The sequence below is a fragment of the Toxorhynchites rutilus genome, chromosome 3, assembly GCF_029784135.1.
Source record: "Toxorhynchites rutilus septentrionalis strain SRP chromosome 3, ASM2978413v1, whole genome shotgun sequence".
NCBI lineage: Eukaryota > Metazoa > Arthropoda > Insecta > Diptera > Culicidae > Toxorhynchites > Toxorhynchites rutilus.
The window spans coordinates 164796003-164822344 of record NC_073746.1 but is presented as its reverse complement, the minus strand read 5'-3'; the positions used below and the strand labels follow the sequence as shown (position 1 = coordinate 164822344).

Below are 26342 nucleotides of genomic sequence, written 5' to 3'. Positions count from 1 at the left end.
GGAATCGTGTGCAGACAATCAACAACGGGGGATTAGGATCTGTTGTTCGAATGAAATTTCGAATGTTTACAAAACAAAACAGAGGGGCTTTTCAATTCTGAGTCGTGCCATTGTAATCATGCATATATTGGAACCGGAGATCGAAGTGTTCGCCTTCTTGAAAAGAAAACATTCGCGACGCAGAAGGTACGGTATCGTCTTCTAGTGGATTTTTATTGATGTATGAGGAATAAACAAACCGCTTTTCAACTGTTTTTCAACAATACTTAGAGGGCTATTTTTTCTTGAATTCTTATAACAATAATAATTTATAACAAAAATTAGTACGTAGTGATAGAGTGCAACCTAGTAAAGTAGTTTTCACTTCAGGAACCGTTTATTTATTTCGTTGACACACAATACAGAATCGAATATGAGTACCTTCATTGAGATCAGCATGTCCAAAGGCAGTTGCAAATTTTCAAACATTGAATGAAAATTATTTTGAAACGTTGTTTGCATAGTTAGGTTACATAGTTATCCATATATAATTTTTATTAAAAAATACCAAAATCTGTTCACCAGAATCTTTAAAAAGTGAACCAATATAAGGAAATAGCTTTCGTCAGTGGTACCGAAAAATATGATCATAACGCTGAACCTAACTGTTGCCTCATTTGTGTAGTCGTTCCCGATTATACATTGAGATATTGGCCAAACATATTGTAACCTTTCATCGAAAACGGATGAAACCTGAACCCTCAAATAGCTTCAACGGCTCAGGATGGAGATTGAGCCGTTGATAACCAACCGTGCCTGAAATATTCATATCAGCGCGTTCCATATGTAAAATTACCTTCGATGACCAAACGACTTCCTCCGGCAGCGTCTTCCGTAGAAATTGGAACAATTTGAATAAATCTAACTCATCGCTCATCCATTTTTCGATAGATTTAGTACGAATTTATAGTAACGTGTAGAATGTGGTAACAAAAGATAGAAAAGTCAAATAATTAAATCTAATGTGCTCAATTCGTAAAAGAAGACTTCTCGCGCTTTTTGCAGCAAACCATAGTTGTGGATGAACCTGCGTAATTATAATTTTCTCATTATACAAAAAAAACTTCTACATACCTAAAAATTAATCGCCAGATGTGTTGCTAAACTCGAGGAAGGAGCCGTCCGATTTGAGACGTCTTTATTTTGATGTATTCGTCTCTGCCTGTAGATCAATGGTATGAAGAGAAAAATCTAAAAATTTTGGGAAAACTCTGAAGGAAAGTCGGAAATTTGAATTCCCACATGTTTTACAATTACATTTTGATAAGCGTTGTCAGTATATTCTATGTTTTCGCTAACGAAATTTATATTTGTTCAATGGTGAAAATGGATTATCAGTTGAAATGTCACATTTCTATATCTTCTTTCTATGTAAATAAAAATGGATCGCCAAATATGTTGCTAAGCGCGAAACCCGAGGAAGAAAACATCTGATTTGAGTCGTCTTCATTTAAAAATCGGAAAATTTTCCGAAAAGTTGTGATGGAAATTAAGAAATCTTAGAAAATTTAATTCTCATATGTTCTACAATGACATTATTGTTAGTCCAATTGCATTCTACGTTTGCGGAATTAAGGTTCGTGTTCCGTTAATGTGAAGCGAAAATGGCAATGGATTCTGAGGTGGAATAACGTGCTTTTAAAATAAAAATTATGAACGAAAACTAACTTTTCTGTATTAAACATGTATTCCATGTAACGGAGAAACATATTACGGTACTTGCGAACGCTAACACGGAGCCGAAATTCAATAGATATCTATTTTTTTTTTGGCATGGGAACTCAGTTATCTTTTGTTTTGTGGATGTATTGTTGTTCTTACTATTTTGTTAATTTTTAGCGCTACGTAAATGCGGATTTGTGATTTGCTGTATTTACGTATGAACGCCACCTAAGCGTCACTAATCTGTCAAAACAAAAATTAACCGATCAAACGTATTGCACCAGGCAAACGTATGTCACCCGTTGTTCACTAGCGCTCGGTCGGACCAAGCTGAAGGAGCGTCTTCTATGTTTCAAACTAACCGGGCACTCGGTGGAACACAGGTTCGCTCCGGTAGCGTTCATACGTGAATACCGCAAATCCCAAATACGCATTTTCAAGGCAATAACAATACAAAACATAACTGAATGCCCGTGCGAAAAATAAAATTGCTATATATTGAATTTCGGCTCCGGTGAGGCTAATACGTAAGTACCCATATTATCTATATTTCTACAGAAGAATAATCCATAAAGAGTCCTGCGATTGAATCCACAAACGTTCGCTTAGAAGGTATTCATACCACAAAACAAAATTTTAGGCAGAACGAAGTTCGCCGGGTCGTCTGGTTATATATAAATTAATGTTAATCTCTATGTATATTAAAATCTCGTGACACGATGTTCGTGGCTGAACTCCTCCGAAACGGCTCGACCGATTTTAATGAAATTATGAACAAAAGGCATGAGAATAGGTCGTAAACTATATAACATACGGCTAGGATACCGATTACCATATATTTAATACCGATTAGGGTGACACTATGCAAAAAAATCCATTTTTCTGAATAAATTGAATAACTATTTTTTGTGTATTTTTTTAAAATTTGGTTTTAGCCTAAAAGATTAGAACCTAAATTTTTATCCTTTTAACCCCGTCCCATTTTTTATTTCGTGATTTTGGTATTTTTGTAAACACAACATCCAAATAAAAAAAATTAATCGCCGCTCAATTTTCCAATAGGGGGCTGTTCACATACCACGTGGACAGAAAAAACACGATTTTAGACTCCCTCCTCCCCCTCCGTGAAAAAACGTGGACATTTTCTATACCGCTCCCCCTGTTGTCCACGTGGACATTCATACATTCATTTGAATAAAAATTGGGAAAGTAATTAAACTGCGCATAAATTTCATTTCCAGTTTGTTTCTATTTTCTATGTTATGTTTTTACATCGATCAAAAAATTTATTAAAAGTAGCGGTTTGTACTCAGTTTTTTTATTTGTTTCCCAACATTGCCCGTGAAGTAATTTGCATAACTCCTTGGTTTCATCCAAATTCCATTTACGTTGTTATACGTTATATTTACGTTATATCAATGCATCACTTGTGAATCTTATCTCGGACATTTTGTAGCATAAACTGGCGTAAACTGGCTAAGCTGCTTAGGTTTTGGAGAAAATCAAACAATAAAATCAAGGGCTAAAACCTAAATTGCTTGAACTCATAGACGTTAGACTTAAAAATTCCTGCATTGCAGAATTTCTGTTTTTTTTTCGTTAAAGGACTGCGCAACGTGCTATTTATGATATCCAAATGAGTCGAAGTTCTTGTCCTTCAATTATATTTCCCACTGGCCTGAACAAATGATAATCTGGAGATGCAATATGTGGGAAATACGGTGGGTGAAGAAGCCCATCGCAACCAATCACCAAGAATTTTATTTTGGTGGAACAGGACGCCGATAATGATGGCTAATCGCTGGATCGCTGATTATGATTTGTTTAGTTGTGAACTGTGTGTGTTGAAATCTATCGACGGGTTGCTTGGTAAGAACTCATATTATGCTCTCTTTACAATGCAGGCTTTTAATCGCATGCGATATACTCACTCGCGATATTTTTCAGTGCAGCTCTTTACAATGGTGCGCGATATTGCGAGATGATCTGTCATAATCTGTCTGTCAAACCTGCGTCTCTCTAATCATACTGCCATTATTTGTTATGGACAAGGTCGTACTAAATTGGTGGAACTAAATCATATTGCTAGAAATGTGAAAGCAAGTATAAAACTCTAGATAATTAATAATTGAAAAACTAACGAATTCAATCAAATATTAACAAAAATGCATAAAAATAATTATTATTATGCAGCAAAACACTTGCAATAGGTAATCGATTCAGCTCTCACTTTATGAAGCGCCTCATATGTATAGAACTGAACATTTATTTCGATATATCGTTCCACCCATCAAGCATATTTTGTTCCACCTGTTTGATGTATGTAGTGTCTCTCATCAAAGCAACGCGATTTTCGCAGCCAAAGCTTGGAGAGTTCTATCTTTTTTCGCACTGTCATGGGTGATTTCGCGCTTTGCTCTGATTGGTTGACGAATAAAATCGCGCTCATTGTGAAGGATTGTAAATCCGGCATTACGGAATTTCTTCCCAATCACTCAGACACAAAAACTTACTTTCTCCTGGTGGAGACAGGCTTTGAGGATAACTAACAGAGGTCATTTGACTAGTCCAAAGATTTTTTTTTTCACTCAACATTGCTGTGAATGCTTAGAATTTGCATCACCAGCCACGATTTGCTTAAATACTGTGAGTTTGTGAGTTTGGAAATAAGATCTGATGGAAATACGATACATTAAATGTTTTTCGGTAAAATAGTGTAGAACCCATACATAGCAGTATGTTACGCAACCAGGTTTCACCAGGTGTTATGAGCATAGATACTGTAGAACCCCGATTGGTGTGCACGATCTTACAGATGGATAGTTTAATGATTTCTGTATATGTATAAAACCAGAACGAAGAATTGCATCGTTGCTTAGAACACTTCATGAGAGATACAGTTCGTACATACATAAAAAAATGTTTGTGTTCCATTTTCGCCTTGGGAGTTTTCAAAAGATGAAAGCGAAACAGTTCTTACATCAAGAGCGGAAGTTGAATCGAAAGCCCCATGTAGGAAAACAATGTCGCGTATTTCTAATATTACAACATTCTAACATGCTTCGACGGTGTTTTTTTATCACATTTGTTTATTTTATGCTCATTAGTATTTTTAGCTGTAACAGAGCCTAATTTTTAATCTTGTACATGTTACATGGTTATCATATCTATAATTAGAACATTACACAGTTGCCGTTTTTCGGCGTAAGAGTCTTCCTTCTATGCCATTGCATATTGTACATTTACACAGTAACCATTTAGGCGTAAGAGTATTCTTTCTGTTCTTCCATTATCCAGTTAAACCACCGGACAGCGGAGAGAGTTATATGATCATTGTTGAGTTATTAATAGAACAGCAGCCCGATGTGCCTTGCAGAGCAGAGCAGTTGTATGGTTGAATCGATCTTATTTCGACCGTGGATCGGTCTCCTTCGCTGATGATTGTTGTGTGGACGTAGCTATTCAGTAACGACACAAAGATGGTCAATGAGGGCCCTGAGTTTTGAACTCACGTTCGATCGCTTACTAAGCGAACGCCCAACCAATGTGGCTACGGAGAGTTTTTTTCATATTACGGACCCCGTTCGATTTTTGCACGTTTCGTTTTTGGCACGGTTCGTTTTTGTGCCAAACATGTTCCGGTAATATAATGGGCATGATCGAAGCAGTACTTATAACCGTACTATGCCCATCATGTTACACCTCAAATTACTTGGGATCTAAAAACTAGCTTATTGGTGGTCATATCTAGTGTCTAGGTCGTCATAGACCAGATGCGGACCTGTTCCGGTTGCGTTCCAACTACTCCCGGGTGACTATTCTATTATCGAACCTCTAACAACTTGGAATCCAAAAAGTAGTCAATAGTCATAATGCGAGCATACGATATTTCTGAACTCATCTGCATGTGCCCCCAACACCTTGGCAATCCGTTGTTGTTCCCGTTGTTTCGTTGTTTTGGTATCATTGGAATGTTACTTTCTTAAGGTGAAGGTCGATGGATACCACAAAGGGCTGCCTCTACGGTTTTCACCCTGCCACTCCGCATTCATCGAGGTACACATCTCAACAAATACAAACGTCTCGTGCCTGAATCCATATATGCTGCACTGCAGCAAGATATGAGTATGAATTTCAGGGATGAGACGTTCGAATTGCATGGTAAAAAACTCAGAGGCCACCATTTGTAGTTTTCAACGACCTTGTCCTCAAAAAATAATTATTGAAAAAATAATTTTCTCTTTCTTATTTCTTCTTTACTCAAGTCATTGTTTGCATTTAGAAATAATGCAAACTATATCTCAATTCATGATAAACAACATTGTATTCGGAAGTGTTTCGTCGAAAGTTTATTCATCCAAGTTCATCTGCAGCGCAGCATTACGAATCTTCCTGAGGTGCAACATATCAGCCATCTCGAAGTGTTTGTCCAGAGCCCATTCGATTATCCGTGCCAGTTCTTGAGTGACTTGGTGTGTTCGGGTCAATGCTGGACCTGAAAGTACCTGGATGTCCATCTTGCAATTTAACAATATACGCCAAGGAACGTCGTCTTCGTAAAGCAGTTCCAACTATCCAACCTATATTTTTCCATCGTTGAATCACTGTTTCGGAGACATCCATCCATGCTTCATGCAGCCAAAAAGAAACGTCTTTAAGGTAGATTTTTTTAATCCGTTGCTTGAAGTCAGACTCATTGACGATTTTAAGATGTAATTTGCCTTGGTATCTTGTTTTGGTAAATTGAATGACCTGTTGGTCCATGGGCTGTAGTGAATGAGTCACGTTTGGCGGTAGAAACTTTACCTCTATCAAGCCGTCATCCGAAATCAGCTCATGCTGGAAATGATGGGCCGTACAATTGTCAAGAAGAAGAACGGCCGACGGATTTCCACTCTACTGGAAAATTTTCGAATATTTGGTACGAAAGGCTCGTGAAACGTCGTCCATACATTTTTCGAAGCGGCATATTCTATAGAAATTTGAACGTTTTTGAAAGCCCTATGGGTTCTTAGTTTTTCCAATTATAAACATCGGCAATTTGTGAGTACCCGTACCATTTGCGCATGGCATAAAGGTTATTCTATATTTTGCCATCTTTAGCCGCGGAGCAGTAGACTCTTCAGTGTATAGCATAGTGTACCCGAGGAGAGCAAAAACTAAGATATTCGCGTCATGTTATTTTCTATTGACCCCTAAATACTTTTAACCGCCTAAAAAGTTAAAGAACAAATATGAAAAACCATTCGTTTTTGGCAACACAAAATATTCGGGCGTGTTGCCAAAATCGAACGGGTCTGTATGTATTTAACGTGTTCACGTGGACTTTATCTATACCCACTCCCCCCTCACCGTGGACAAGCGTGGACATTTTCGTAACCCCTACTCCCCCTAAAGTTATCCACGTGGTATGTGGACTGCCCCTAGGACGAATTAATTTACGTTGTTGAAAGACAAATGGCGCTACGTACGCTTCACCGAACTTCCCTAAACATGCGGAGGTACTGGAAGCCTTATCGAATAAGCACAATGAATGATTGAAATCCTTCAGATCACACATGCTCGAATAGCGAAATGTTAATCACGCTATTGTCATCAATCCAGATAAGTTATCAGCTGGAGAACACGTGTATTGATTCATTGTTTCGAATTAATTTTTATGAATATGTAGTTACAAGAGACGAAACAAACAAGAGAACTCGATGGATTTTTATTATCGAACGATGATTCAACGCAGCTAGGGCAACGTCATTCTACGATGTCGTGAGCTGTGCCAACAATTCATGCTCGGCATGTACGCGAAGTAAGGGCGAACGACTGCGATTCCTACGACGCAATCAACATGAGGACGAATAGATTCATCTTCCGAGAAGCTATCAAAATCAACGCCGACACAGCCTTTGCTATTACCAGGCTAAAACGGAATGCATTGTTATGGAATTCGATAGTGTAATTGCCTCGGAAATTCCAGATCCGTCTTCTGGTCAACTCACGATATTCCAGAGTACTCACCCGTATTCTGAAATACGAACGAGTCAGAATAACTCGAACGGATCGCATTTTCCATTTTGTAATTCGTTCGACTCAAGTCCAACCAAGTTGAGATAATGTGATAATTTATGGTAATTAGGCGACATTTAGAAATAGACGACATTGAGCTTCGTGTTCTATTTCTGTAAATAGAAACAGATTTTCGGGTGGAATAAACACGCTTTTCGAACGAAGAATATTGATGGAAATTTCAAAAAAAGTTGAGTTAGGGCCAGGACTATGTCATCTAGGTATTCAAATAACATGAAGTAATAATTTTCATTCAAATGTTAACAATGTACAATTGCTTTCGGTCTGCTAATATGATAGATAGTAAATTGCTTCACAACATATAATTTTCATAAAGGTAATGCTGCCACATTTCCATAGATAGATTAAATTGTATCGAACAGATTTCAGAATACAAAAGTCGATTTCGTTCGAATCGTGGAATCCGATCGGCTTTCAGACCAATCGGATTCCAGAATATGGGTTAGTGTTTGATATTGTTCCCACAAACATGGTTCATAGCCCACGCGGTGATCTAAAGCTTTTACCGCCTTGCATTGCAGATGGAAAACACGATCACCATTGACAAAAAGCAATAGCGCAGACGTTGATGGACTGGAAATAGTTGGGTTGTACCATATTCGTCTTAGCTGAGCAAATTATTCAATGTTCATATTAATGTTGAGTTCCGTTGTTCGGCGAAAAGCAGTAAATAGAAACAAAAGGGAAGCAATATGGTTGTGTTTGAAATTCAGAATATCGATGTGACTACTTCTCGATTGAATTACAACGACAAAATAATGCGCCAATAAATTGGCCGGTATACCAACACCAATGAAGTTGTCTGTCATATTTTTGGTTTCACAATCCATGAATGGAACCCAACAGTCATTAATATGGCTGTCTATTCAGAAAACCTATTTTCCACTAACAAGACCGTAATTGAACAAAATTAACATTGATTTTCTTTATTTCATATTTTACTTTAAGACAAAAATATATCACTTTCTTTCACTTCACATTTTACTTATTAACATTCATATTTTTTACTTATTTTCATATTAGCACTTTACATCAAACACATCAGTTGTGTAAATGAAATACATTGAAATAAGATGGTTTGAATGATTTGATTTTTTTTATTGTTGTCGGCCATCATCGGCGGCGTCTGTATGTCATAGATCTTATTGCCACATATTCATTTGATCTTCATCAACGAATGGATCAAAAACGTAAACAATTCAAACATACTTTCAATATGTTAGTTATTGTTTATTCAATCACCAAAATATTCACTAGAAATAATTTATTTGACAGAACAACGTTTGCCTGGTCAGCTAGTAAATTTTATAAATATGTACCACTTTTTTTTCTTCAAAACAACTTATGTGACCTGATCAGTTATTTACGTTTATTAGTATTTTTTTAAATATATCCAAATTCATCCGCATTTTCGCATATGCTCACAAAATATTCCTTGTACTAAAACGGTTAAGCAGCAGGCTGAAAATGGGACAAAAAAAGTATATTAATTATTAAAAAAAAAAACAAGTTTAACATTCGTCATATGTACGAATTTAATTATTGGATGTATAATTTCTTCAAAAAGTTTTATTTGTATTTTGATTTTTACTCTGTTTTTCAAAGTAGAACACTAGATTAATGTACAACAAAACTTTCATTGCTTGGCGTATCTCTTTCCTACTGATAGGTTTCATTACTAAACGTTATTTTGAGTCGAATATGATATGAAAACTTTTTGCGTAATATGTGATAGCAATTTGGTTGTAATTTTTTTCTCTATCGCATAAGTGTAATGTTCGATTTGGTATAACCCTCGTTTGGTGAAATTTATTTCGAATTCGATCTCTTCGGACCAAGGAGCTGGAATTGACAGGTGGTTCGTTTTCGACAGTATGATGATAAGGCATGGAAGATGCGAGAGGGGATAAAAAATGACAGCGACTATTTTTGTTTATAAACAAAGCAGGTCTAATTTTTATGCTACATAGCGGTCCACACCAACATATACATACGCTGGGCCGGTTTCAATCGAACTAGCTGTTGTGTCTCACAACCCGCACGATCAGGTGAGTCTCCAGCTAAAGCAGCAGTCGCCGGGAAACGATATGCATGGATATCCACAGCGTATCGCTATCACTCAATCCTAATGGGTCGCCAACGACTAATTCCACCAAAGCGAATGGAACTTAGAGCAGTACGGCACAAGCCCGCCGGTAGTGACCCTTTCATATACCCACTAGCAAAGCTCCCACAATCGCTGAATTGCCAATCCCAGCAGCAACAGCAACAACCCTCACGTTCCGTAAAACAGCAATGCAGACAACAACTTGCAGCAGTCACCGAAACACAACAATGATGCCAACAGCGTAAACAAAACCAACGTTTATGCGCAGCAAACACATAGAGGTATGCACTCATCATTGCATGCCATTTGTTATCCTCTTTCTAGGAAAACTCTAGCCGTTCGTTTTGTCGCTGTCAATTCGAACTCAAGTAATGGCTGAACAGCAGTTCTGACATAACGTTCCACCTTATTATACCGCCTTGCTTCGGACAGCTCAACGATGGGTGCAATCGGGCAACACTTGCGCGTTTCGCACACAACCATACACAATTGTTTCACTTTTCGAAGTTCAACTATACTCGCGTTCGGCCGATCCGTCAGTCAGTAGTGTATGAATTCGGCCTCGCGCTTTGCACGTATCCATAGAATATACATATAGGAAACATACGTCTCTGTCTGATTGAAAGAAAGCAAAGCCCGAGAACAACAAGAAGAAGAAGAACAGTTGCAGAAAGAAACGAAAAAAATTCACGAAAATTACATCAAATTTTGCTCTCCTGAAATCCGGTGCGTGTGTTCTGCTAGCATCACCCGGAGGACGCGAAAAATCCGGATAATAAGTGCACGGATCCAGGAAGGACTCTTTAGACGCGGAGGAAACATTTCTTCCCAGATATGTGCAGCTAGTTGAAATATGAACGGTGAGTGTGCGTTCAAGAGCGCCCGGAATTTGTTTTATTTGGGGCCTCTTGTTGGTGTGGTGTGCTTTTTACGATGTTGCGTTTTCATTGTTTGCGGCGGCATTCGTCACAAACTTGGAGGCAAAAGTATGATCCGAGTCCGAAAAGCAGCTAGCTCGTCACCATTCCGGGAACGTAAGATTCTGCGATGCCAGAGATGTTTTTTTCTCTTCTCTATACCTGGTTTAGAGCCAATACCATGGAAGTAATTATCCAGGAGTGAGGAGCATCACGCTTTGTCATTCTGCTGTTTCGCGTTTTTTAATGCTGCTCTGCACTCCGTTTCCCCCTTTACGTATGCGGCGTTTTGGAGTGTGTTTTCAGGCATTGGTTTGCGACAGGTTTTCAGAGGTTTCATCACTGGAAATAGTTACTGCGGAAAAGGATATTTTTCAGCTTGTGATCTGGATCGTTCAATCTGGAGAAAAAGCAACGATGATGGCTCAATATTGTGTAATGCTGGCAAATTATATCCCTCTATGGAATATTGTTTACTAAACATTCGGAACGGACCTACTCGAGCTTGTGACTTTTTCTTGCGTGTACTTAAATTTCAGTGGAATACGACAATAATTTAGAGTTTGGAAGCGCTTATTCCATCTAATATCTTTTGATAATTCAATTTTTTTTAAACAATTAAACTGGTCCTCGTCAATTTTATGCATATATATATATATGTGGCGCTCAAAATAAAAGAATTTGATCGGCATAAATTTAGACATCTATGAGCTTGAGCATGAACAAAAATATTATTCGAACATAATACAGTAGAACCCCGATTATCCGCGGAATAGCCTGGCAAGATCACCGAGAATAACGAAGATTGTGGACAATGCAATAAAGAACTAAAATGAGGTGCAAACACGAAGAAAGATACTCCAGTATGAAAACTATGTTTTATCAATGCCAGTGGTCAGATAATGTGGAAGCCACGATCAAGACAAAAGGGCATGAGTATACCATTCACTGTCAAATCCCGGGAAAGCCTATAGATTTACTATGTATGGACCCTGAAAAACTGAAAGGATCCTCAACTATAACTAAAGCCAACAATAGAGGTCTCACGGTTTATTCAATTTTTTTGCGATTTTATGTTATACTAGCTGACCCGGCAAGCTTCGTCCCGCTAAAAATGGATATGAATACTTTCAAACACTCACGTTTCCTTACTAAGCGAACGTTCGTGGATTCAATGGCAGAACTATTCATTGATTGATCTTCTAATAGAGGGAGGACAGTCCCGCAAGGTGGCAAGAGTGCCACCTTAAGCTAATACCCGTTTTTGAATGCTCTTTTGTAATATTTTTTCCTTTTTTTTTGCTGGTTCATTTATACTCCTATTTAGGTGGTGCTATGCATCACATTGTTCAAAAGTTATGTTTACTACGAAAATGTTTTATTTACAGAAATGATGTTTTTGGCTTGTATTTTTCCAGTATGCCAATCTTATAAAAATATAATTTTTGATGAAAAAAGCACTGTGAAACTCACGGTGGTTCCAAAGAACGCAAACTCTAGTTCTAGTGGCGTTCACGAAAACTGGTAAGCCAATCTTCTCCGGCCAATTTGGATGTTTTGTCGAAAGAGTGATCTAAATTATTTCACTCTGCGATTTTATACCCTAGGTTCCGGATGTCGTGTATTGTCAGCCCATGAAATAACTTCTGCATATTAAGGATGCGACTCACGAGTTGCTCCTCCTGTTGTTTAGAAAACACAGTTTTAAAACAACCTAACTTCTGCACATATTTGGCCAATGCTCTTCTGGGCAAACTATATTCCTCTGCAGCTCGTCTCCATGATTTACAGAATGTACGGCAACAACCATAGTTTCCATCTGCCACTGGTTTCGGAACGAAATCCGTTCATATTTACAAACCATGATCACAGCAAACACAACCACGATTACATTATTTGCATTTGACAGATCGAATTCGAGGTTACGACTATGGCATTTTTACCCCGGTAATAATGGCTCCTTTTGCCCCGGAAGTTGAGAGATAACAAATTTATTTTTTATTGAAATAAATGCGTACGATTCAAATTAGTTCATACAGTAAGTTGAAGAAAAATGATTATTCTATTTGTATTTATGGGTGGAGTCATGCAAACGTATAGAAACTGAGGGTATTTCGTTAATTTGCGCCTGTGTGTTCTTATATAGATTGCAGTTGTAAGAAGCTCAGTTAGTATTTATCTGTTTTTCAATAAAAGATATTTATGGTTCTGGCTGATGATATGTGAGATATATGCAGTATATGTATAAAACAAAGTTTGGTAGTACTACCAAAACTCGTAATTATAATGTAAATCTATTTTCAGACACAATTATCGCACAACATTCTTCAATAACTAGGAAATAATATGCTTCTCCGTTATATGGAATACATGTTTGATACAGAAAATATAATAAAATGAAGACATCTCAAATCGAACTATTCTTTTCTCGAGCTTTGCGCTTACCAACACATTTGACGATTCATTGTTGTTTATATAGTTAGAAGATATAGCAGTGCGTTTTATCACCTGAGAATCAATTTCCACTTTCGAACAAAGAACAATTTCGTTAGCGCAAACATCAAATGGACTAAAACCGTTTATCACGAAGTAATTGTAGAACATTTGGTAATTCGATTTTCCAAATTTTCTTCAGTATTTTCCGAAAAATTTCAATTGTCGTGTTTAGTTAATGTGGGACCCTCCTCCTTTCAGAGGAGGAAGGAATGTCAAACCATCAAAGAAACATTTCTCGTACACAAAAATCCTCACAAGTCAAGTTCGGCTTCATTTGCTTGATTAGTTCTCGAGTCATGCAGAAGTTTGTGTTTCGTTTGCATGGCAGCCACCCCCTTAGAGAAAGGGTGTCGAGTGTTGAACCATCATATAAACATTGATTGTCCCCCAAAACCTCCACATGCCAAATTTTGTTCCATTTGCTTGATTAGTTTTCGAGTTATGCAGAAATATGCAGAAAAAAAGTGTTTCATTCGAATGGTAGTCACCCCTTAGAGAGATGGGTGGAGCGTTGAACCACCTTAGAAATGTTGTTGTCTCCTACAACCTCCACATGCCAAATTTGGACTCATTTGCTTGATTAGTTCTTGAGTTATGCAGAAACTTATGCTTCATATGTATGCTAGTACCCCCTAATAGAGGGGGGAGGAGTGTCTGTTCACCATAGAAACGTTTCTTGTCCTTGAGTGGCCAAAAAATCAAAACTTTGAGTGCTTCGAGACACCCCTAAATCATGTCCGATTGAGCTGAAACTTTGCACAGGTCATTTTTTGGGCCAATAAACAAATTGTACCTGGTCGGTTTTTAAAATTCGATGATGATTTTTTTCCATACATCCATTGCTACCCTAATACAGGTCGGACTCGATTATATGTGATTCGATTGTATACAATTTTGGACTCGATTATATACAGCTTCGAAAAAAATATTTAAGTGGCTATTACATGTACAGTGAGGTAAAAATTGTGATTTTCGAAGATTTTGCTTGAATTTTTACCAGGAATTGTTTATATCGATATTACAGCCAAATTAAGCAAGATAGAAGTTGTGTGTCGAAGAACAAATTGTACAGCGCTTAGAGAGAGCATCAATTTGATTGGTAGAAACCAATCTAGTTCAATATAATTTTTTAGGATAAAATTAATGATAACGCATAAAAAATTATCAACTTTTAAGTTTTTCACATCCAAAATGTTATTAAAATCCACTAATTTAGATGTTCCACTACTATATCCTGTACTGAATTTTCTCACCTTTTAACATAATGAAAACAACATAATCGTCTTCCGTAGCGTACTTTTTAATGTAGAACCAGTATGAGGCAACAGAGTCCGAAATAGAAAAAAAGTTCTATAACTCTGTCATTGTTGAAATTCGATCATATGCGCAGGAGCCGAACTCTTTCTTAACTATATTTTTACTAGTATATATCAATGTTTCCTTAATTCTAGGGTTAATAAAGTAGGAAACCGATTACACGCGGTCGACACGAGTTTAGAAGGGTGACATATTTTTTTAGGAAAAGGAGGGGATAATCGATCTTTTTGGTCGTAGAGTTTTTTTTGTAAGTATGTTTTATAGTGAATATTGATTTAAATGTTCTGACATGATACTTGACAAGTTTCACGAACAGTCTCTTCCAGGATTGTCAAAGTTTTTTTTTGTTTTTTTTGTGATCTTTATGCTGAGAATCAGAATGTTTATTCCATGTTAAAACTAAAGACGACAGTTATATAAGTAATAAATTGGGAAAACGTATTTGATTTTTCAAAAATTTATACAGCAAAGATCGATTCTCTGATACTGATTTAATCAATGAAGAAAACCGATTTGTAAAGATCGATTTTTTCTAAATATCGACCAATCTTTTTATTGTCGACTAGCTGACCCGACGAACTTCGTCCCGCCCAAAATAGATTTTTTGATTTGAATACTTTCAAACATTCACGTTTTCTTACTAAGTGAACGTTAGTGAGTCCAATCACTGAACTCTTCATTGATTGATTACCCTTTGACCCTTTACAATTTCCTTTTACTATAAATTGTCTAGTACTTCTACAAAAATTCGTCCTTATAATATAAAATTATTTTCAGACACAATTCTCGTTCAAGATTCTTCAAGCATTTGGAAATAACATGTTTCTCTGTTGCATAGAATACATGTTTGATACAGAGAATATTACAAAATAAAGACAGCTCAAATCGGGCCATTCCTTCCTCGGGTTTAGGGCACACCAACACATTTGGCCTTACATTTTTGTTTATATAGATAGAAGATACAGGAATGCGTTATTCCGTCTGAAAATCCTTCTGCACTTTCGAACAAAAATCAATTCGTTAGCGCCAACATCAAATGGACTAACAACGCTTAGCTAATTGTAGAACATATGGGAATTAAATTTTCCGTTTTTTCTCTCCACTATATTGATCTACGGAAAAAAACGAATACAACAGACAATACAGGCAAAAATCGGACCGTCCCTTCTTCGGCTTTTCCGCTTAACAACAGATTTTGCCTTACATTTTTATTTATATAGATAGAGTCCGATTCCCCACCACACCGCCCACCGGCAGCAAAGTCTGCCCACCAACCCCGGCCTCCAATGGAACATCAATGGACTGTACAACAATTTAAAAGAAATTGAGATCCTTGACCGAGAGCTTTACACTCCAAGAGGTGAATCGAGTTTCTCCAACAAACATTCAAAAAATCCGTGAGGGTTAAGTTCCATTGGCACATCAAGTCCTGCAATACTCCGTTGTCCGTTGTCGTTGTCGAGCGCAACATATTTGGGTACAGCGGTTAATCCGGAAGGCGAATTCAAACAGTTGGGAGTCCATTAATGAGAACCAGTCCTCTGCGGATCTTTGGCGCAGAGTTAACGCGATGAATGGAAAGAGGAGACCACACAACCCTATTCTTCAAGTGGACGGTACAACCCTCAGCGACCCGGTAGGTACTTCGAACAAGCTCGGAGAATATTTTGCGGGACTGTCCTCCATCTCCGAATATGATCCCGAGCTCATACGCCGACAGGGAACGAATACCACTTCGCTCTCTCTCGGTAATCCTTTCAGCCGGAATTCCACCATCGAGGAACTTTCCGTCGCCCTACGTTCAGCGAAAGGTGAGTCGACGTCCCTGATGGTATCGGCTATAAGATGCTGGAACAACTGTCCCTGATGGTATCGGTTATGAGATGCTAAAACAACTGTCCCTGCTTGGACAGTTCGTCCTTCCTGCGGAGTACACACGAATTTCTCGAGGGTTGGAGACATAGCCTAGTAATAACCATATCTAAGGTCGGCCAAAGCAGCAACAACGTCAAAGGCTTCCGTCCGATTTCCTTATCCTCCTGTTCATCCAAGATCCTGAAAAGAATGGCGATCAAACACCTGGTCACCTATCTGGCACCAACATCTACTTCGCGACCCTCGGAGACATGATAGCCGAAGCCAACAGGAACAGTCAGTACATGGGGATGGTAGTACTGGACCTGGAAAGGGCGTACAACATAACATGGATCCCGTTATTGCTGAAAACTCTGGCAGATTGGGGTGTTGACAGTAAACTACTTCAGTTCATCAAGAACTTCGAAACACACCGAACCTTTGAGGACAAAAATGGGAATATCAGCTCTCGAGCTTTCCATGAGGAGACAAGAGTTCCTCAAGGTTCCGTTTTAACCGTCACCCTCTTTCTCATCGCCATGAATAGCTTGTTTCAGGACTTTCCCAGGGGTGTCTTCGTGTCTTTGGAGTGTTGGTCGATCACAAACCTAGCTTCCTCCGTCATTTCGAGGAAGTTAAGAATAGCTGTGCCACCCGGTTGAATCTCCTGAAAACTATTTCCAAACCGCACCGGAGCAACAACAAGAAGATTCGGTTACGGGAGGCCAAAGTTATCATCATCAGCCGCCTCACCTATGGCCTCGAGCTGACGTGTTGGTCCGGAGACAAGTTCCCAAAAACTCTGGTATCGATGTACGAACTGTCTCCGGCCTCTTGCCATCAACACCGTATCTAGGACCCTCCTGGATCGCTCTTAGCAACAAGATTCTGCGAGTGGTGCATTCTAACCTTCCTCCAGTGGCAAAACAATCATGGTTTGGGGCGAACGATTGGAGGTTTCCAACGATTCTCTTGGAGAACGGTATCCGGAATAACTTCCGAGCCGGGGTGAGCCGGCCTGCCATAACATTTCAAGACCATTATAGCAGATATATCGTCTCCACGAAATCAGTATACGGACGGCTCAAAAGGACCATCAGGAGTTGGATTTGGGGTAAGCGACAGCAATAATAGACTGATTTCTAGCAAAACAGTGGCGGACATCTGTCGATCTTCTTGGCAGAGGCTGTCATCGATCCTATCGGTGCGACTAGGTCCAAACACCCATGGATACAGGCCGTCTGGAAGTACCTATTGACCGACACCGTGCTCAAGTGGGTTCCCGGAAGCAGTGCCATCGCATGGAATTAAGCGGTCGACCGATTTGCCGGTATCGGTCACACCGGGTCGTTTTTCACTCGGAGATGCCGCATGACGACATGAAGTTGTGGACCACCAACTCTTTTCGCACTTTCTGGTCTGAAAGGTTGCTTGCAGAGAGAAGACAGTAGTTGCCCGAAATATGAGGATCTGCGAAATTTCAACGGAATCAGCGAGAGCGTACGAGACATCCTAAGTGATGACCCTGCGAGAGTAGCAGCGCTTTTTTGCTGCTTGATTGATGTCGAACTATTCTTCAGGGTCTAACGCATGAACAATGGATCAGCCACGAAGATCCTTATTCCTTCTCCTCCACGATGAAGGGAGATAAGAACGCTTCGGCATCTTCAACGGTACGGCTTCCTCTCCACTAGCCTGGAACCATGGTCTGAGGACATCCTTACCATCTGGTCCTGCAAACAAGCAGCAATTTACTAAAAACCAGTATTCTTTGTTGAATCATTTTAAAAGTGTTCAATGTGTTCTTTTTTCAAGGTCAAATTTATGCAATCATTTTATGTTTAATGTTTTATGTACATTTAATAAAAGTGATTGTACTTTGCGGCAATGTTATGCCAGGTTTATGGCATTTGTTAGAGAGCGAAAATTGGATTTCTCAGAAGATTTTGTTTCTACGGCCTTCAGTTAACACGGGAAAGTAACTCGTATTAGAACATCATGTGTAAGCTTTTCAGACAAATCATAGTTACATAAAATTTTATCAAATACTTTATTATAACTTGTTCAGACAGTGCACCAGCCAAATGGTTAGCGTCTCACATTATCATGCCGGGTGTTCGGGTTCGATTCCCGTTCTGACCTGGGGATTTTTCGTCAAAAAAATTTCCTTCGACTTGCACTATGGTCACGCGTATTCAAGAGCTTGCCCCTGCCCTTGCGTGTTATTTGGCATAAGAAATCTCAACTAAGTATTAATAAATGACGCTAGTTAATGCATATGTTGAGACGGCATAAGTTCAACAGGGAACGTTAACGCCATTCAAGAAGAAGAACTTGTTCAGACAGAGTGGAAAAATTGCGATTACTGAACTTTTCATGGTCGATTTCATATCCAAGCGAGGTCAGAGTGGACCAAGTACACATAGGCAGTCGTATAATCCTCTTAATTGACCCCAAAGAGGTTCTTTTTTGTCATAATACCATTATACGATCTTGCTAAAGAGTAACTGAGAGCTGTAGATAAACAATTGGGGAGAATATTTGGAAGCTACTAAAACTACACAGCTTCAAACTTTGAGTTTGATTTACTCGAAATCATAATTATGTTACTTAGTCCTGTCTGACCCGTAAAAACTAAAGAATTGGAAAAAAAAAAAACAAAGCAAGCCACATTTTTTCTCTACTAAATTTTTAATTGGGAATTCGATCTGATTAAGAATACAGCGCGGACTCGATTATATACAGTCTCCGATTTCTTTTCACTGTATATAATCGAGTCAAAAAAATAATTTTGTATTTGTTTTTTATGCATATATTTTTCGTTTATTGAAGATAAAAGAAAAATTGAATTTTTGATTCATCTCCTTAAAGTCAGAAAACACCTCTCTCACATGAAAAATATATTTTTTCAGAATCTCTCAGAAAGTGACAGATGATCATATTTGATGAAAAAATCCTTCTATGCATATGTTCAAATTTTTGACGGCGCCAGTGGTTGTATGGTTAGCGTAACAGCCTCACAATCCGATCGGCCTGGGTTCAATCCCAGCTGGCGTCGTTGGGATTTTCTGAGGCGAAAAATCTCTGGTTACGTCTTCCTTCGGAGCGGAAGTAAAAGAAGTTGGCCCGGCTCATGAGTTGTTGAGTCTGATAGGTAGGAACAGGTGGAGTCGCCTCCCTGATGTCGGTGATTGGCACTAAAGTGGCGGAAATAGGCCGACGAAAAATAAGCGAAGATAAAAAAAAAATATGTTCAAATTTCAACAATGACAGAGTTATAGAACTTTTTTTTTGTTTCGGACTCTGTTGCCTCAAACTGGCTCCACACCAAAAAGTACGCCACGGAAGCCAACCTTCATTTGAAAGATGAGAAAATTTAGTACATGATGTATTAGTGGAGCATCTAAATTAGTGGGTTTAAATAACTGTTTTGGAAGTGAAAATTTCAACGGTAATAATTTTTTATGTGTGATTATTAATTCTATCCCAAAAATTCATATTGAACTTTATTGTTTCTATCAATCAAATTAAAGTTCTCAGACCACTCTACAATTTGTTCTACGACGCTCAACTTCTATTCAGTTTCGCTGCAATATCGATATAAATAATTCCTGGTGAAAACTCAAGCAAAGCCACTTAAATTCCACCTTAAGGTTACATTTTTTCTTGAAACAAGTCATATTTGGAATTATTTTTTTTTTTCAACTGTATATAATCGAGTCCAACATTGTATATAATCGAATCACATATAATCGAGTCCGACCTGTAATAGAATAATGGATATTCTGTTCTCAGCACTCAACGTTGAAAATGATCGTTATCGAGAAATGTCGTTTCGACCAGAGGTGTATACACTGTACTCTTTGAAGTGAGTACACGGTTTTTTTTCCAATGATGCATTTCAATAGATTCAACGATTGATATACGATCATACGAAAATTTAATGCCAGGTTATGTTCGAAGTACTACGCCTCTCGATTGAGCATTTGAGAGCAGATACTTGGGATCGTCAAAAACAAACATTAACTACGTCCATCGACAAACGTCAACTAATGATATTCATGTCATGTTTCCAGTTTTCAACCAAATAATACCTAGTATGAATCCGCAAGAACTAAGTACTATGGTTTGGATGGGACAGTTCGCTTCGCCACTGGATGAAAACCTCACGAACCTATATGGCCAGCCGGTGCCGGCAGTGATGGACGATATCACGCAGTCCTCTTCAATGGTATGTAGCAGCGATGAAAAAAACAGTAGTAGTCTACCCATAATTTTCAACTCATAGTAAAAACGCATGCATAGATATAAATCGAAATAGATCGAAGAAACTAGTTAGTTTCGATGCTGTTCCGTTTGGTTTTTTGCTGCTTCCGCGTACCTCCCGGTAGATCATATTCTTCGTGGACAGCATACCTAACATACGCTTCTTACCATGTGTCCTTCTGTCTTACGTTAAGTAGCGATTTTGTTTAGTTTTCTCTAATTTGATTTTCGTTTTTCTCTTTCTTTTTTGATTAATTTTTCGTCAATTATCGTCCGGGACTATCAACATTTCACTACACTCTCACTGCCCCCGAACAACCCGAATCATGAACCAACATTTCATCACATCAAAATATCGTGCGAACGCGCGCGTTTCACGTTTGTTTTTGCTGCACTTCAATCCCTCACAAACATCAAACCCACCACACACACACGTGGAAACGTACAAAATTTTCCCACATTGGGCGCGTGTGACGCCTTCATACGCCTTAGGACATCAATCCGGCAATCGGACCGCTAATAGGGGATTACAGTGGCCACGTGACGGCAATTCCCACGCCATCCGGCGGGCTAGCAACGATTCCGAATTCCGATCTGGCCATCACTAATCCCGAACTGTTCAATCTCCAGCAGCAACAGTTGCAACTGCAGCAGCAGCTCAGCCTCGGAAATTACAGCTTCCTGGAGCAGAGCGCCCTCGCCGGTCAGCTGGCGGGAGTTGGTGGCACTGGCGGGCCCGATGGAGATGACGCGGTCGGAGTGACAAGAATAGTCGATGATGATGACGAAGACGATGGTCTCAACGATGAGGAGCACGCGATGCAAACGTACGAACGGTACCAACGAATGGTGGATGCCAGCAATGAATTTCTGTCCGTCACGGGACAGGAAAATTTACTAAGTTACAAGCTGATGAACGAAGCCCAGCTGCTGCAGCCACAGGGCAGTTTTCTCGACTATGATGGAAGTACAAATGACGACGGTTCGTCGAGTCCGACCCACGAGAGTTTAGTACTTAGCAGCAAACAGCTCGCAGCAGCGGCGGCGGCCACGCCAGGTGGTCAGAACAGTGGGGAGATGGGAGCTGGAACGATACGATTTCCCAACAAGAAGATCAAACCTGTGAAACGGCCCGGACTCGTGCTGAAGACTCCGATTGCCTATAAAGGCGACATCGACCCATCGGTGATTCCAATCCAACGCGATGGCATGGGTAGGTTATATTTCTCCGTTATTGTTTTGTGTTCAATAATTGTCTATCAGGAAACAGACCACACTTGTAGATGATATGTTTGTTAGTCCGGGTTTTCTCTTTTTGTTTTGGTTGCCTCTTTACTTTGAGTTGCCATTGTCAGTTCCACTCATGTTTTTGTGTACATCATTTTCAAAAACTTGTATCGCACCTAATCTTATTTGATCTAGATTTGTTGATCAGAGCATAGCATTGTTAAAGTTTACCACTATATAAGTATAAAATAATTCTCCCTGAAAAATGCTGTTTTACAAAATTAAGCTAATACTTTCAGGAATTTTGTTCTCGTGTATTTTATTTCAATTTTGGAAGAAACCTTCTCAATACAATCCACTCTACTTAACTCAATATCCAAGGGACCATCGAGTGAGGCGGGTATCGAGATACAGAACATTGTTTCCTATTTCTATGTAATAAATTGAAAATATATGATATTAGGGTAAGAGTCCCAATTATGAAAATACTTCAAAATATGACCCAATTATTCATAAATCAATTATGGTACATGGAGTTTACTATAATTGGTACCATTGCACAATGGTCCAGGGCATGCATTTAAGTGGAAATTAGCATTTAGAGCTCGATAGATAGACAAAAATTTTCTTCGACAGAGTTGTTACATATAATAGAGCGCTCATTTTCACGTTGCAAAAAATAGGGTGACCAAAATTGTCGATGAAATAAAAAATCTACTTTTCTTCTATCTATAGATAGAGGTAAACATAGTTCGACAATGTTGTAGTCCCAGTTATTTGAGACAGCTTTGTAGAACAAGGTTTTTTGTATCTCTCTTTGTATCTTGTATTTGTACCGATATAGCGCCTTTTTTCTAAGTTGCGTTAGGGTCACCATGAAAAAAACTGCTCTAACTTTTATATTTCAAATTCTACATACAAACTGACTTTTAGAACATACTAACGCGAACATTTTGTGATGCAGAACTTGTCAATATCTCAACTTCACTCAACGTTATTGATATTTCTTCCCAAAAAAATACGCTCTCTTCAAATGCTTGCCATTCTTCCTGGGGCAAACATAAAAAATGTTTGTTGACGGAATTTGAAAGAACAAATTTCACTCTATGTAATATGTTATTTTTTGTATTTGAGTAAATTAAAATGGAAATCATGAGTTTTTGGGTGAAAACTCATCAATAACTTTGAGCAGGATTAAGATGATGACAAATTCTGCATCGCAAAATGTATTGATAAGCTCTAACAGCCGTACGAAGACAGTTTTTATGAAGATTTTTAAATACAAAAGTGCAACTTAATTGGAAAACAGCTTTGTGTGAGATATTTATTCTTTAAAAAAAACTGTCTTCAACAAAATTGTTACATATGCTGGAGCGGTCATTTTAATGTTATCAAAAATAGGGTGACCAAAATTGTCGATGAAATAAAAAATTTAACTTTCTCATCTTTATAGATAGAGATAAACATAGGTTTTGAAAATCACACATCATGTATTTATTTATTTATTTATTTATACAGTCTTCGCCAAAAAATTGTCGGACAGACTAAAATTCAACTATTAACCCTCATACTAAACGCCTTTCTAATCGTGTCAAATTAAAACAGAAAATACACATCCTTAAATCGTTTGCAACAAACATCGAAAGGATTATTTTATCCGTATAGAGTACGACGCGCCCTGCCGGAAGAAAACGACTTGTCTAGTTGATCTACCCGAAGCGATGATTCGAAGCTTGCCCAAAAGTTCAGCACAGTCAAGATTGTTGCCAAGAAGGTCAAAAATGAGCAGTCTATGGAGAAACTCACGTCGTTTTTGCAGTGTCCGTAAACGGATCAGTGCGCAGCGTTCTTCATATGAGGTCAAGTGCTGATTGCTGCGCCACGAAAGATGACGAAAAGCATATCGGATGAAAGTTTTCTGCACACGTTCCACGCGAGCGATGTGATCAGCGTGTTATGGGGCCCAAACAGTGACACCGTATTCCAAAATACTGCGTACGAAAGACACATGCAGCGCTTTGAGGCAATATACATCACTAAATGCCTGAGTGTGGCGTCTTATCAATCCGAGAACGGTAAAAGCATTCGCTGTAACTGTTGCAATATGCTCCGTAAATTTTAGCTTGTTGTCGAGCGCGATACCTAAATCGTTGACGGCTGCAGCCCTTTCCACTTCGATCGATCCCATCGTATAATCGAAAGTTATTGGCGAGCAAAGCCCCAAAAAGTTATCGCGTGACATTTCCTGATGTTCACTTTCATGCCATTTATCGAGCACCAATCCAGCAGAGTGCTAACATCCATTTGAAGAGACAGAAATCCGCATGTTATGTTACCACACGAAACAAATTCAGGTCGTCTGCATATATCATTTTAGATGATTTGAGAACAGCGCAAATATCGTTACTATGCTCTTTCAAATGTCGCCAATAAACTTTGTTTATGTTTGCCCCGGAAAGATCGACAAACAAATGAAAAGAGCGTGTTTTTTGGGAACAAATATCAATAACTTTGAGTGAATTGATATATTGACAAAATAAAATGTTTGTATTAGTAGGTTCTAAAAGTCTTTCGAAGACAGTTTGTATGTAGAATTTGAAATATAAAAGTTAGAGCAGTTTTTTTATGGTGACCCTAACGCAACTTAGAAAAAAGGCGCTATATTGGTTATTTCAAGAGATAGAAAAAAGCTTCGTTCTACAAAGATGTCTCAAATAACAGGGACTGAAACATTGTCGAACTGTATTTACCTCTATCTATATAGATAAGAAAGTTATATTTTTTATTTCATCGACAATTTTGGTCACCCTATTTTTGATAACTTAAAAATGAGCATTCTATCATACTTAACAACTTTGTCGAAGACAGTTTTTTGTCTAGAGAATAGCTATCGAGCTCTAAATGCTAATTATTGAGCTCTAAATGCTAATTTAGAATTTTATGATTTTTTTAAATCGAATTTGAGGAAATTATTTTTCTGTAATTAAATAAATGTTTTTGTCATGCGAAAATAATGTCAATTTTCCTAACATTTCAAATGTTTAGTTCAAATTACATACAGTATCAACATTTTTTTTCTTTCCTAGTTGCTCAAATTCAATATGAATTTCTATTGTGCATGAGAAAGGCGGATGGCAGGTGTCAGTTGAAACAAGAGGATTGTCAATTTCATCAATAGTCCAGTAGTTAGTGATCTCCTCATTGACAAACCACAATTCAAGCGTATTTCCGAAGTGTTTTTTTCCAGGCAATTCATCTGCCACATATTATTGGAGCTCATTCCGTCTAGCAGTACAGAGTTGGATTGAGTAATAGATAATATTGAGAGGTCCGCGTAACACCTAGAATAGGGTGCCAATGAAAATGGTCATCTCTAATTTCAAAAAGTTACCTCATAAAAAATGTTCACAACCTCAATAAAACACCCTATGCCAAATATCAGCTCAATCGGACTAAGGGAAAGTGGCGCAAACCGGTCAAAGTTTGAGTTTTTTGAAAATCGAAAAATTACCCAAGCGAGGGTAAAGGAATTCGGGGTTTTTAAACTATGTCCCAGAGTGTCGATTTTTGACTAAATTTTTTTTCGAGATAACCCTAGATCTCGACGTTTCATGCAATTTAAAGACATTTGGAATCAAAATTTTTTTCGAAAACCCAGATTTTCAAAAAACTCAAACTTTGACCGCTTTGTACCACTCTCCCTTAAATCCAATTGAGCTGATATTTTGCATAGGGTGTTTTTTCGAGGTGGTGAACATTTTGTATAGTAACTATATAGTCAGCTGCACATCCGACGCCTTATCTGGAGGAATATACACAGCACCAATGACAAGCTTACATTGTGACATTCCTAACGACACCCATGCGTGCTCAATGCTGTCTCCGTTAATCGGAATTAGACTGGACGGAATGGTATCCTTCACAGCGACGAGGACAACGCATGTATGCTAATTTGCTTAAATGACCTATGTTCTTACACCCACAACGTTTCACTGCTATCTGAGATGGTACTGCCAACTCCTAAGACGAATTGGCATGAAATTCGTCACTTCTCAATCATTTCAATTTTTTTTTTTGGCAATGCGCAAAAAGTACACCCATCAACTTTCCCATCAGACGACATTAAAATCAACGCTGTGCTTCCACCGAACAAAATTACACCACTGTGAACGAGGTCACTGTTGTGATATCGGTATTAGGAAAGACTGTTGTCTGCTCGATAGATGGAGCGAAACTGTGATTTACAAAAGCGAGTGGCTTATTCATAAAGTTGAAAACTGTCGAAGCCGTAGAACGGACGTTGCATTTTCATTGCGAGCAATCGATTTATGCGCGCCTGATTCGCAGTTGTACCTCGCCGATTCATTGAACCTTAT

At 38.5% G+C, this 26342-nt stretch overlaps 1 protein-coding gene across 1 annotated transcript in view; it reads left to right on the top strand.

Moving 5' to 3' along the window:
- Positions 1 to 10410: 10410 nt before the first annotated feature.
- LOC129776227 (polycomb protein Sfmbt) overlaps positions 10411 to 26342 on the top strand; it is a 39914-nt gene continuing 23982 nt past the window's right edge. The window contains exons 1-3 of the mRNA XM_055781747.1: positions 10411 to 10749; positions 20550 to 20704; positions 21232 to 21952. Coding sequence (XP_055637722.1) covers positions 10743 to 10749; positions 20550 to 20704; positions 21232 to 21952 — 883 coding nt within the window. The 5' untranslated portion in view covers positions 10411 to 10742. The remainder of the gene's footprint in view (positions 10750 to 20549; positions 20705 to 21231; positions 21953 to 26342) is intronic.